This window comes from Mus musculus, chromosome 5, assembly GCF_000001635.26.
Source record: "Mus musculus strain C57BL/6J chromosome 5, GRCm38.p6 C57BL/6J".
NCBI classification, from domain to species: Eukaryota; Metazoa; Chordata; class Mammalia; order Rodentia; family Muridae; genus Mus; species Mus musculus.
The window spans coordinates 43,208,972-43,223,732 of NC_000071.6; the positions used below are offsets into that span (position 1 = coordinate 43,208,972).

Sequence of the window (14,761 nt, forward strand, 5' to 3'; positions counted from 1 at the left end):
CGGACTTTTTGGAGCTCCGCCACTGTACGTGGCTTTGTTGGGGGACGAGAGACAGAGACACTTCCCGCCCCCGTCTGGATTTTTGCTTTCGGTTTTACGCCGAAACCGCGCTGCGCGTCTGATTTGTTTTATTGCTCTTTTGTTCTTCGTTAGTTTTTTCTGTCTTTAAGTGTTTTCAAGATCATGGGACAGACCGTAACTACCCCTCTGAGTCTAACCTTGCAGCACTGGGGAGATGTCCAGCGCATTGCATCCAACCAGTCTGTGGATGTCAGGAAGAGGCGCTGGATTACCTTCTGTTCCGCCGAATGGCCAACTTTCAATGTAGGATGGCCTCAGGATGGTACTTTCAATTTAAGTATTATCTCTCAGGTTAAGTCTAGAGTGTTTTGTCCTGGTCCCCACGGACACCCGGATCAGGTCCCATATATCGTTACCTGGGAGGCACTTGCCTATGACCCCCCTCCGTGGGTCAAACCGTTTGTTTCTCCTAAACCTCCTCCCTTGCCGACAGCTCCCGTCCTCCCGCCCGGTCCTTCTGCGCAACCTCCGTCCCGATCTGCCCTTTACCCTGCCCTTACCCCCTCTATAAAGTCCAAACCTCCTAAGCCCCAGGTTCTCCCTGATAGCGGCGGACCTCTCATTGACCTTCTCACAGAGGACCCCCCGCCGTACGGAGCACAACCTTCCTCCTCTGCCAGAGAGAACGATGAAGAAGAGGCGGCCACCACCTCCGAGGTTTCCCCCCCTTCTCCCATGGCGTCTCGACTGCGGGGAAGGAGAGACCCTCCCGCAGCGGACTCCACCTCCTCCCAGGCATTCCCACTCCGTATGGGGGGAGATGGCCAGCTTCAGTACTGGCCGTTTTCCTCCTCTGACTTATATAATTGGAAAAATAATAACCCTTCCTTTTCTGAAGATCCAGGTAAATTGACGGCCTTGATTGAGTCCGTCCTCATCACCCACCAGCCCACCTGGGACGACTGTCAGCAGTTGTTGGGGACCCTGCTGACCGGAGAAGAAAAGCAGCGGGTGCTCCTAGAGGCTAGAAAGGCAGTCCGGGGCAATGATGGACGCCCCACTCAGTTGCCTAATGAAATCAATGCTGCCTTTCCCCTTGAGCGCCCTGATTGGGATTACACCACTACAGAAGGTAGGAACCACCTAGTCCTCTATCGCCAGTTGCTCTTAGCGGGTCTCCAAAACGCGGGCAGAAGCCCCACCAATTTGGCCAAGGTAAAAGGGATAACCCAGGGACCTAATGAGTCTCCCTCAGCCTTTTTAGAGAGACTCAAGGAGGCCTATCGCAGGTACACTCCTTATGACCCTGAGGACCCAGGGCAAGAAACCAATGTGTCTATGTCATTCATCTGGCAGTCTGCCCCGGATATCGGGCGAAAGTTAGAGCGGTTAAAAGATTTAAAGAGCAAGACCTTAGGAGACTTAGTGAGGGAAGCTGAAAAGATCTTTAATAAACGAGAAACCCCGGAAGAAAGAGAGGAACGTATCAGGAGAGAAACAGAGGAAAGAGAAGAACGCCGTAGGGCAGAGGATGAGCAGAAAGAGAAAGAAAGGGACCGCAGAAGACATAGAGAGATGAGCAAGCTCTTGGCCACTGTAGTTATTGGTCAGAGACAGGATAGACAGGGGGGAGAGCGGAAGAGGCCCCAACTTGATAAGGATCAATGCGCCTACTGCAAAGAAAAGGGACACTGGGCTAAAGACTGCCCAAAGAAGCCACGAGGGCCCCGAGGACCGAGGCCCCAGACCTCCCTCCTGACCTTAGGTGACTAGGGAGGTCAGGGTCAGGAGCCCCCCCCTGAACCCAGGATAACCCTCAAAGTCGGGGGGCAACCCGTCACCTTCCTGGTAGATACTGGGGCCCAACACTCCGTGCTGACCCAAAATCCTGGACCCCTAAGTGACAAGTCTGCCTGGGTCCAAGGGGCTACTGGAGGAAAGCGGTATCGCTGGACCACGGATCGCAAAGTGCATCTAGCTACCGGTAAGGTCACCCACTCTTTCCTCCATGTACCAGACTGCCCCTATCCTCTGCTAGGAAGAGATTTGCTGACTAAACTAAAAGCCCAAATCCACTTTGAGGGATCAGGAGCTCAGGTTGTGGGACCAATGGGACAGCCCCTGCAAGTGCTGACCCTAAACATAGAAGATGAGTATCGGCTACATGAGACCTCAAAAGAGCCGGATGTTTCTCTAGGGTCCACATGGCTTTCTGATTTTCCCCAGGCCTGGGCGGAAACCGGGGGCATGGGACTGGCAGTTCGCCAAGCTCCTCTGATCATACCTCTGAAGGCAACCTCTACCCCCGTGTCCATAAAACAATACCCCATGTCACAAGAAGCCAGACTGGGGATCAAGCCCCACATACAGAGACTGTTGGACCAGGGAATACTGGTACCCTGCCAGTCCCCCTGGAACACGCCCCTGCTACCCGTTAAGAAACCAGGGACTAATGATTACAGGCCTGTCCAAGATCTGAGAGAAGTCAACAAGCGGGTGGAAGACATCCACCCCACCGTGCCCAACCCTTACAACCTCTTGAGCGGGCTCCCACCGTCCCACCAGTGGTACACTGTGCTTGACTTAAAGGATGCCTTTTTCTGCCTAAGACTCCACCCCACCAGTCAGCCTCTCTTCGCCTTTGAGTGGAGAGACCCAGAGATGGGAATCTCAGGACAATTAACCTGGACCAGACTCCCACAGGGTTTCAAAAACAGTCCCACCCTGTTTGATGAGGCACTGCACAGAGACCTAGCAGGCTTCCGGATCCAGCACCCAGACTTGATCCTGCTACAGTACGTGGATGACTTACTGCTGGCCGCCACTTCTGAGCTCGACTGCCAACAAGGTACTCGGGCCCTGTTACAAACCCTAGGGGACCTCGGGTATCGGGCCTCGGCCAAGAAAGCCCAAATTTGCCAGAAACAGGTCAAGTATCTGGGGTATCTTCTAAAAGAGGGTCAGAGATGGCTGACTGAGGCCAGAAAAGAGACTGTGATGGGGCTGCCTATTCCGAAGACCCCTCGACAACTAAGAGAGTTCCTAGGGACGGCAGGCTTCTGTCGCCTCTGGATCCCTGGGTTTGCAGAAATGGCAGCCCCCTTGTACCCTCTCACCAAAACGGGGACTCTGTTTAATTGGGGCCCAGACCAGCAAAAGGCCTATCAAGAAATCAAACAGGCTCTTCTAACTGCCCCAGCCCTGGGGTTGCCAGATTTGACTAAGCCCTTTGAACTCTTTGTCGACGAGAAGCAGGGCTACGCCAAAGGCGTCCTAACGCAAAAACTGGGACCTTGGCGTCGGCCGGTGGCCTACCTGTCCAAAAAGCTAGACCCAGTGGCAGCTGGGTGGCCCCCTTGCCTACGGATGGTAGCAGCCATTGCCGTTCTGACAAAGGATGCAGGCAAGCTAACTATGGGACAGCCGCTAGTCATTCTGGCCCCCCATGCGGTAGAAGCACTGGTCAAACAACCCCCTGACCGCTGGCTATCCAATGCTCGCATGACCCACTATCAGGCAATGCTCCTAGATACGGACCGAGTTCAGTTCGGACCGGTGGTAGCCTTAAACCCGGCCACGTTGCTCCCCTTGCCGGGAAAAGAGACCCCCCACGACTGCCTCGAGATCTTGGCTGAGACACACGGCACCAGACCGGACCTCACGGACCAGCCCCTCCCAAATGCCGACCACACCTGGTATACAGATGGAAGCAGCTTCCTGCAGGAGGGGCAACGTAAGGCTGGAGCAGCGGTGACCACCGAGACCGAGGTAATCTGGGCCAAGGCGTTGCCAGCCGGGACATCCGCCCAGCGAGCTGAACTAATAGCACTCACCCAGGCCCTAAAGATGGCAGAAGGTAAGAAGCTAAATGTTTATACTGATAGCCGCTATGCCTTTGCTACCGCCCATGTCCATGGAGAAATATATAGGAGACGTGGGTTGCTCACCTCAGAAGGCAAGGAGATCAAGAACAAGGGCGAAATCTTGGCCTTACTGAAAGCTCTCTTTCTGCCCAAAAGACTCAGTATAATTCACTGCCCAGGACATCAGAAAGGCAATAGTGCTGAAGCTAAAGGCAACCGAATGGCGGACCAGGCAGCCCGGGAAGCAGCCATGGGGACTGACACAAAGGCCTCCTCACTTCTCATAGAGACCTCAACCCCGTACACTCCAGACTTCTTCCATTATACTGAAACAGATATAAAGAACCTACGAGAGTTGGGAGCCACATATGATAGAGAGAAAAAATATTGGGTCCTGCAAGGTAAACCTGTGATGCCTGACCAGTTCACCTTTAAATTATTAGACTTCCTTCACCAGCTCACCCACCTTAGCTATCAGAAGATGAGGGCACTTCTAGACAGAAAAGAAAGCCCCTATTACATGCTAAATAAAGATAAGATCCTCCACGAGGTGGCGGAATCATGCCAAGCCTGTGTCCAAGTAAATGCCAGTAAAGCTAAGGTCGGTCCCGGGGTGCGAGTAAGAGGACATCGACCAGGCACCCATTGGGAAATTGACTTTACTGAAGTAAGGCCCGGACTGTATGGGCATAAGTATCTTCTGGTGTTTGTGGACACGTTCTCTGGCTGGGTGGAAGCCTTCCCAACCAAGCATGAGACTGCCAAAGTTGTGACCAAAAAGCTTCTAGAAGAAATATTTCCAAGGTTTGGAATGCCCCAAGTATTGGGGACTGATAATGGGCCTGCCTTCGTCTCCCAGGTAAGTCAGTCGGTGGCCAAGCTACTGGGGATTGATTGGAAACTACATTGTGCTTACAGACCCCAGAGTTCAGGTCAGGTAGAAAGAATAAATAGGACAATCAAGGAGACTTTGACCAAATTAACGCTTGCAACTGGCACTAGAGACTGGGTACTCCTACTTCCCTTGGCCCTCTACCGAGCCCGCAACACTCCGGGCCCCCATGGACTCACTCCGTATGAAATCCTGTATGGGGCGCCCCCGCCCCTTGTTAATTTCCATGATCCTGAAATGTCAAAGTTTACTAATAGCCCCTCTCTCCAAGCTCACTTACAGGCCCTCCAAGCAGTACAACGAGAGGTCTGGAAGCCTCTGGCCGCTGCCTATCAGGACCAACAAGACCAGCCTGTGATACCACACCCCTTCCGTGTCGGCGACACCGTGTGGGTACGCCGGCACCAGACTAAGAACTTGGAACCTCGCTGGAAAGGACCCTACACCGTCCTGCTGACCACCCCCACCGCTCTCAAAGTAGACGGCATCGCTGCGTGGATCCACGCCGCTCACGTAAAAGCGGCGACAACCCCTCCGGCCGGAACAGCATCAGGACCGACATGGAAGGTCCAGCGTTCTCAAAACCCCTTAAAGATAAGATTAACCCGTGGGCCCCCCTGATAGTCCTGGGGATCTTAATAAGGGCAGGAGTATCAGTACCACATGACAGCCCTCATCAGGTCTTCAATGTTACTTGGAGAGTTACCAACTTAATGACAGGACAAACAGCTAATGCTACCTCCCTCCTGGGGACAATGACCGATGCCTTTCCCAAACTGTACTTTGACTTGTGCGATTTAATAGGGGACGACTGGGATGAGACTGGACTCGGGTGTCGCACTCCCGGGGGAAGAAAAAGGGCAAGAACATTTGACTTCTATGTTTGCCCCGGGCATACTGTACCAACAGGGTGTGGAGGCCCGAGAGAGGGCTACTGTGGCAAATGGGGCTGTGAGACCACTGGACAGGCATACTGGAAGCCATCATCATCATGGGACCTAATTTCCCTTAAGCGAGGAAACACCCCTCGGAATCAGGGCCCCTGTTATGATTCCTCAGCGGTCTCCAGTGGCATCCAGGGTGCCACACCGGGGGGTCGATGCAATCCCCTAGTCCTAGAATTCACTGACGCGGGTAAAAAGGCCAGCTGGGATGGCCCCAAAGTATGGGGACTAAGACTGTACCGATCCACAGGAACCGACCCGGTGACCCGGTTCTCTTTGACCCGCCAGGTCCTCAATATAGGGCCCCGCATCCCCATTGGGCCTAATCCCGTGATCACTGACCAGTTACCCCCCTCCCGACCCGTGCAGATCATGCTCCCCAGGCCTCCTCAGCCTTCCCCTACAGGCGCAGCCTCTATACAACCTGGGACGGGAGACAGACTGCTGAACCTGGTAGATGGAGCCTACCAAGCACTCAACCTCACCAGTCCTGACAAAACCCAAGAGTGCTGGTTGTGTCTGGTATCGGGACCCCCCTATTACGAAGGGGTTGCCGTCCTAGGTACCTACTCCAACCATACCTCTGCCCCAGCTAACTGCTCCGTGGCCTCCCAACACAAGCTGACCCTGTCCGAAGTAACCGGACAGGGACTCTGCGTAGGAGCAGTTCCCAAAACCCATCAGGCCCTGTGTAATACCACCCAGAATACAAGCGACGGGTCCTACTATCTGGCTGCTCCCGCCGGGACCATTTGGGCTTGCAACACCGGGCTCACTCCCTGCCTATCTACTACTGTACTCAACCTCACCACCGATTACTGTGTCCTGGTTGAGCTCTGGCCAAAGGTGACCTACCACTCCCCTGGTTATGTTTATGGCCAGTTTGAAAGAAAAACCAAATATAAAAGAGAGCCGGTGTCATTAACTCTGGCCCTGCTGTTGGGAGGACTTACTATGGGCGGCATAGCTGCAGGAGTAGGAACAGGGACTACAGCCCTAGTGGCCACCAAGCAATTCGAGCAGCTCCAGGCAGCCATACATACAGACCTTGGGGCCTTAGAAAAATCAGTCAGTGCCCTAGAAAAGTCTCTGACCTCGTTGTCTGAGGTGGTCCTACAGAACCGGAGAGGATTAGATCTACTGTTCCTAAAAGAAGGAGGATTATGTGCTGCCCTAAAAGAAGAATGCTGTTTCTACGCGGACCACACTGGCGTAGTGAGAGATAGCATGGCAAAGCTAAGAGAAAGGTTAAACCAGAGACAAAAATTGTTCGAATCAGGACAAGGGTGGTTTGAGGGACTGTTTAACAGGTCCCCATGGTTCACGACCTTGATATCCACCATTATGGGCCCCTTGATAATACTCTTATTAATCCTACTCTTCGGACCCTGTATTCTCAACCGCTTGGTCCAGTTTGTAAAAGACAGAATTTCGGTGGTGCAGGCCCTGGTTCTGACCCAACAGTATCACCAACTCAAATCAATAGGTCCAGAAAAAGTGGAATCACGTGAATAAAAGATTTTATTCAGTTTCCAGAAAGAGGGGGGAATAAAAGACCCCACCATAAGGCTTAGCAAGCTAGCTGCAGTAACGCCATTTTGCAAGGCATAAAAAAGTACCAGAGCTGGGTTCTCAAAAGTTACAAAGAAGTTCAGTTATAGATTAACAGTTAAAGATCAAGGCTGAATAGCACTGGGACAGGGGCCGAACAGGATATCGGTGGTCAAGCACCTGGGCCCCGGCTCAGGGCCAAGAACAGATGGTTCTCAGATAAAGCGGAACCAGCAACAGACACAGAAGCCCCGATAGACGTCAGTGTTAGCAGAACTAGCTTCACTGATTTAGAAAAATAGAGGTGCACAGTGCTCTGGTCACTCCTTGAACCTGTGTGTCTGCCAATGTTCTGACCAGATATGTGCCCATTGCTGAACCTTCATTAGACTCTTTCCTTGTACCCCTCCCCTACCCATTTCTTGAAAATAGACATTGTTTAGATCTAAAAAGTCCCACCTCAGTTTCCCCAAATGACCGGGAAGTACCCCAAACCTTATTCGAACTAACCAACCAGCTCGCTTCTCGCTTCTGTAACCGCGCTTTTTGCTCCCCAGCCCTAGCCCTATAAAAAGGGTAAAAACTCCACACTCGGCGCGCCAGTCCTCCGATAGACTGAGTCGCCCGGGTACCCGTGTTCCCAATAAAGCCTCTTGCTGTTTACATCCGAATCGTGGACTCGCTGATCCTTGGGAGGGTCTCCTCAGATTGATTGACTGCCCACCTGGGGGGTCTTTCATTATGTGTGTGTATGTGTGTTTCTCAGGCTCAATAAATATTATAATCTTCTATGCAGCTTTTGAAAAACTGATGTTCAAGCTCCACCCAAATAACCTAAATTAAAATTTCTTAAAGTGGGCTTGATAACAAACTTGATAAGCATCCAGTGGGATTCTATTGCATAACCAGCAACTAGTGCTAACCCATAATAAGTAGTACATGTAATAATATGTAGGCATATCGTATTTGTATATTGTAAATTATATACGTATAATGTGATGCCAATTAAACAAGTAGTCAACAAACTTTCAACAATGTATCTATCTCTTGTAGCCTAAGATTGCATGCTGATTTTTCCAGGATGCGGTATAAGAGAGTATGAGTTACATCAGGAAAGGTATATAGTATTTGTGAAAACCTCAGTCTCAGGTGCTGTATAACAGGTTGAAGGAAATTTTAAAATTATGATGAGCACAAAGAAATGAGATGCTATGTTGAATTGTTTTTCCTGGAGGTGGATCTTCAGGGATGAATCCCTCTCTTTTCTGGCACACCTTCCTCATCTCCAGCCTGCTTGAATGACCTTCCTCATACCTGAGTTCCATTCAAGCTGTTCTCCTTTCTGTCCCACCACACCCTCCTGTTTGCTCCCCCTCCCCCACCCCCGGAGGCTGGAATTAAGTCAGTCTTTTGTTTGTACCTACCTACTTATCTATCCCCTGACCTCTGCCCAGGGACCTCTGTTTTGTTTATTTACTTTTCTTTTCACCGTGCTGGGGTCAAAGTCACAGCTTGCACTTGCTAGTAGGCAAGAGCTCGGTTACCGAACTATATATTTCAGGAACTTTATTGTAAATATTTATTTCATCATCAGAGTCCTTTATGGAGTTGACTAATTTAACTTCATTGACTTGGGGGATCTGCTTGTCTCTGTGTCCTGGGGTTAAAGGCGTGGATCACCTTGCCTGAGCCAAAGCTTTTCAGGGCCACTGTACCTCAAGATCTGGATCAAAAGCACGGATCATCCCAGTAAAAGCACATGTCTTCCAGGCTCAAGATCTGGGTCGCGGGTGTGCCCTTCATTTCTGGATTGTAGTTCATTCCATATATAGTCAAGTTGACAACTGGGAATAGCCATCACACAACGCCTTACCAGTTTGGGGTTCTAGCACTAGGGAGTGAGGGTTGGAGCTCTGAGGACCCTTTGTGAGCTCTAAGTCCACTCCCCCATCCCCAATTGCCTCTGTGAAGTGAGGACTGCCACAGAATTAGTCACAGTGACTTGCAAAGTGGGCTAAGTGCCTTGAAGACAGAACAAAGGAAGTCAACCTTTTACATTACTACAAATTGTTAGCTCAGCTGGCAAAATTTGCTGACTTTCCTTTAATTTTCTTTACTCCTTCCTCTTTTACTCCAGCATTAGTAAAGTGCCTTAGTTCCAACAGCCCTATCTTACTTAGACGGGAAAGGACAAGGTATACTGGCCACACGGGGTATATAATTTCTCCTTCTACATGAACAAACAAAGCTAAACTTACAGAACAGGACCTTCCTCTTCCTTGAATCCTCTGCAGTATCAGCGGCTTCATGCTCTCTATCAGCAATGGAGAAACTTGGCAGACACGCCAACCTTGCATAATGTCTGAGAAATCTTCAAAACAGTCCTTCCTAAGATGCATACGTTTCAACCAATGCTAGATCTACTTACAGGATTTTTTTTTCTACACAAGAATTAGGTGAACACAAAGTGGGGGAGGGCTTATTATCAATCTCATTTTTGGTCCCTTTTAAAATCTTTCGTGAGGCTCTCCTATCAACGAAAAGCCTGTGAGTGGTTGTGGGTTAGATTAAATTTCTACAGAAGTGCAGAACCTGTCTTTCTCATTTCCATTTCCCTATTAAGATGCCACAGCTTATCCACTCCAGTAAATGAACTACAGAGGGTTTCAGGCTGAGGCCTGCGAGCTGCAGACTGACCCCTGGCATTGTGCCTAGAGAGGCATTCCAGGCTATGTCCCCAGCAAGAATGAATGAATAACCAGTTAATACACTATCTTCTGTTTACAGGTACAATTAAAAAGAAAAAAACAAAACCCAATCATTTTTTTTCCATGTAGGTTGGGCCTGAATTTTGAGTGTTCTTGATTATTAATAAAAGAGACCATGTTAGAATTCACAAGTGAGTTTGACAGGGCACTTAGAGTCTTACCAGCATAAAGCTAAGAACTGAGGAAATGTGTTTGCTGGGCCAAAGCTTTTCCATAGCTCTGCTCAGGAGCTTCTCCCCCAGCCCATGGCCCAAAGAAGATACAACAGAAGTGACAAGACTGAATTGTCACAGGGTCACTGAGCTGTAACTCCAAAGATGGTGGATTGGCCACATATAAACTGTGTGTCTTTTTTTTGTTGTTGTTGTTGTTTTTTTTGTTTTTTTTTTGTTTTTTTTTTTTTCGAGACAGGGTTTCTCTGTGTAGCCCTGGCTGTCCTGGAACTCACTCTGTAGACCAGGCTGAAACCATGTGTCTTTATGTGAGTTCACTTAATTCCAGCTGTCATTAACCAAACATGGTTATCAATGTTGCCTCTTGTTCCAGCTAATGAAGTCACTTGGAAGGCATCAATGTCTTTAAAAAAGTAATTCTAAGCTGCAGAGTACCAAGTGGAAGTCACTCTGACTCATCCATCGAATTAAACTTATTACATAGTTGCCTGGTAGTCTTTGGTATCCCATGACATACACTTATATTTAGGTTCAGTTGTGACCTTGAGCAGGTTCAGGATCCAGATAACAACAGCACCCACACTTTGAGCCATGATGAAGGACAGAGTGGAGATATACCTGTGTGGCACTGAGCATGAAGTCTAGAACCTCAGCAACCCTCCTTGAAATCTGGTGTGTGATCCAACAAGGACCACTGAGGATACTATATGAGAACCTTCTCTCTCTAACCTCTACGGCTTTCAACTAATCCCTCAGAAGTAGTCCTTTGCCTGTGTGGAACGTTCTGCTCTACTTCCCAGCCTGTGTGCATGCATTCAGAGTACCCCAGCCTCAGAAAACCTCCAGCAGCCTAACTTGCCTGCTCAACTATGTCTTTTTGATCTGACAGAACTTTCCCCAAAAGCCTCAGGCCCCTTTCTACCCTCATCCACATCTCTTAGATATCTATACAGAAAAGCTTAAGGTTTCTTTCCAAAGTCCACCTACACCTTGCCTTTCTCCCTAGTCTCACTCCAGTTGATACAGTTACTAACCCGGTCCTTATCTGTCACTATCTACCTACTCACTTTTCCTTGTCCTTCCCCAATGGGCTCAATGGCTGCTGGCTCTGAGTCATTTTCATTGGTTAATGAATCTCTCCAGAATCACTGTCTCTTACCTGTATTAACATTTTCTTAGGTAAAGCCATATGAATAAGTTTTTTTGGTTAGGTCAAAATGAACAAATAGCTGGCACACACCTTTAATCCCAGCACTCTGGAGGCAGAGGCTGAGTTTGACGACAGCCTGCTCTATCTACATAGTGAGTTTCAGGACAGTCAGTGCTAAGTAGAGAGACAGTCTCAAAAAAAATCAAAACAAAGCAAACCAAAATCAAAATAAATAGTAGTAATTTCAAATAATTTATCCTCAGTAAAATATATTCCTTCTACTTCACTAAAGATATTTTTGAAGTGTATTTCTTAAACACTGTGTGTGTGTTAGGAATTTTATCTATGGGATAAACACCATAATTAAAGTAACTTGGGGAGGATCACATACCCAGAAGTGACATCACCCAGAGTAGGGTAGGCCCTCCCTGCATCAATCATTGATCAAGAAAATGCACCACAGGCCAATAAGTTGAGGTACTTTCTTAATTAAAATCTCCTCCTCTCAGGAAACCCTAGCTTGTGACAAGTTGACAAAAACAACAGCTAACTAGTTAAGACATACACCCTTCCTTAACTTTTGTACAATCGGTGCCTAGCAGAGTACCAGGCAAGAAGACAGTGAAGAAATGCTTGTAGAACTTAAATATTGCTATGAATGAACCTTAACACCATGTGGAGCTCCCTTAGGTACTCTTGGCTTAGTCTTTTCTTTATTTTTTGAGGTCTTACAAAATTAAAACTAGCTACCTATGACTGTCTTCTGTAGGAAGAACTATAGATATGAGTGGTTCCTTTTCCCTTCCCCATAGCCACCAAGACCTAGTTTTCTCCACCAACCAACCAATAATGAGCTAGCCAAGCCAGGGAAAAACATGGTTCCAGGGTTGTTCTTCCCTTAGCTATCAAGTACATAATGTATTGACACCATTCACAGCATCTCATTCATTCATTCATTTGTTCAATTATGGAAGAGTGATAGAGTTTGAAAATAAAACAAGGAATAAAGAAGACAACTAGATATTTGAATTGCCTTTATTTTCTATGACTTTTGAGTATTTTCCTTACAAATTACCTGAGAAAATTTTAGATATTTTAAAAAGTTGTGTAGTTAAATACTTTCAAACATATTATGCACTTTATGTCATCTAAAAATATAAGTTGAAAGTGCTGCAAAACATATCATTTTCTCTTTATAGTGACATTGTTATGTTAAATGAACTTAATGGATCTTTTGAAAGGTATCCAATGACCTATAACTATTTGGTTTCCATGAGAACCTGTTAAAAATAGGAAACTGGTCCTTTGTAAAACTTGGAAATTTTAAATATTCCTTATTTTTCCTTGACTTCACTTATACCTCATACCTCATACCTCTCTCTCTCTCTCTCTCTCTCTCTCTCTCTGTGTGTGTGTGTGTGTGTGTGTGTGTGTGTATTTAGGACACTTCATGAATACCATATGTATGAGTATGAAAACAGAGAGATCACACTTTCTTCCAGAAAACTTCGGGAATTTCAATTTAAAAACATATTAATTTGTATTGCAAGAAACATAAAATATTGACAAATAGGTTAGAAATGAATTCTGACAGACTGTAAAGAATACACAAATTAAAATAATACAGATCTAATGAAATGCTACATTTTACTTATTATACAAAGAAAGTGGTATGTTATTATGGCAGTCTTCATAACTAATTTGTGAACAGTAATATATGTATAATCTATGAAATGATGGCTATTATCATTCCTCTCATAGAAAAAAAATGAGATCCTTTTTATTCAGAAGGTAGAAGATGTCAAAATAGAGCAATGATGCTTCACTTCTATGGCATCTTCAATGGGCACTTCAGCCTCAAAGATAAAAGTAGATAATTAAGGAACAGAAGACAGAATCCATATAAAATAGAACCTGAAAGAACTAAACTGGCCCTATTAGTATTGAATAAAATATACTTAAGACAAGTTTTGTTACTACAGACAAAAGACCTAAAGCAAATGGGTCAGTACACTGAGAAGCAAAACTAAAGCAGTCTTCAAAAAAGTGAACTGAAATTCATAATTTAAGGTACAAATAGATATTTGACAATATTTGGAAACATCCATGGTTCATTTTCCCTAATGAGTACAATAATAAAAGACAAACAGGAAATGACATAAAGCAATTAAAATATTTTGTTGAGAAGAGCCCTGTCCTGTGTAGCTTAACTGCTGAATCTTACCACAAACTTTAAGGATGGTGATTAATGTTTCAAACATTCTTATAAATAAATTACAAAATGGTAATACTTCTCATTCTTTGAGGTCAGTATTATATCCCTGATACTACAATCAGACTAAAACATCACAAGATAAAAACACTATAACAACTCAGTGTTCTTATGAGTGTACATTCATGTGGTCTGTAATGATATTTCAGACACTGTGTATGTACAACAGTGATCCCATAAGGCTGTGTCACATAGCAACAGTGTGGACATCTTCAGTTTGTGTAGATATACGCTTTGATGGTTAAACAACTAGGCTGCCTAATGACACAACCACTTAACACTGTCTTTATCAGAAGAACTCTCATAATTAGGTACAAGGATCCCCAACAAAATATAGCAGTTTAAATCTAATGACCAAATGGGATTTATCCCAGGAAAACAAGGTTGGTTTCAAATCTAAAACATACTGTGGCCGGGCAGTGGTGGTGCACGCTTTTAATTCCAGCACTCGGGAGGCAGAGGCAGGCAGATTTCTGAGTTCGAGGCCAGCCTGGTCTACAGAGTGAGTTCCAGAACAGCCAGGCTACACAGGGAAACACTGTCTCGAGAAACCAAAAAACAAAACAAAACAAAACAAAACAAAACAAACAAACAAACAAAACATACTGTTACCACATGGTGATTTAGTAGCCCACACTCATCTCCACAGACTTAGGAACAATGAAGAAGTGATAACTTGTATAGCCATTGTATAATAATATTTTATATACAAGACTAACAAAACATAACACAACATTAAAAATGCTGTTACTAGAAAATTTTGCATTACATATGTGGTTCAGCTTGTGATTTGTATTATATATCTAGCAAACTATGATCGTGTAGAAGTTTCCTACTTTAAGGACCTATGTTCTATCTATATGAAGCATTTTCACACGTTTTTCCTCTGTTATTTATGAGAGACAGATAATGGTTAACCGGCCTAGATTAACCAGTAACACCATATAGGTGACATCACTGCCACTGGACTGCATCTGGCTTTATAGATAAAATTTCCCCTCCTTACATCACTGATTGGATTAAGCATTGCATTGATATATTTAACTTTCCAAATTGTTTTCCTTGATTTTGGAATATCTGAAGAATTTAGTGTCTGTTTTCATTTGGACTTATCCTTCAACCATTTA

General features: G+C 46.2%; 1 protein-coding gene and 1 long non-coding RNA gene across 2 annotated transcripts in view; one reads left to right on the forward strand and one right to left on the reverse strand.

The window, feature by feature from the left end:
* Gm7854 (predicted gene 7854) overlaps window positions 1-14,761 on the reverse strand; it is an 83,669-nt gene that overhangs the window by 57,286 nt on the left and 11,622 nt on the right. The gene's annotated exons all lie outside the window — the stretch shown is intronic.
* Gm46911 (predicted gene, 46911) lies at window positions 1,891-6,726 on the forward strand (the record flags this gene model as incomplete). Its single annotated transcript, XM_017321204.2, has 2 exons — window positions 1,891-3,877; window positions 5,048-6,726. Coding segments are annotated over 2 exons (2,337 nt in total), but the record flags the coding sequence as incomplete, so codon positions are not given.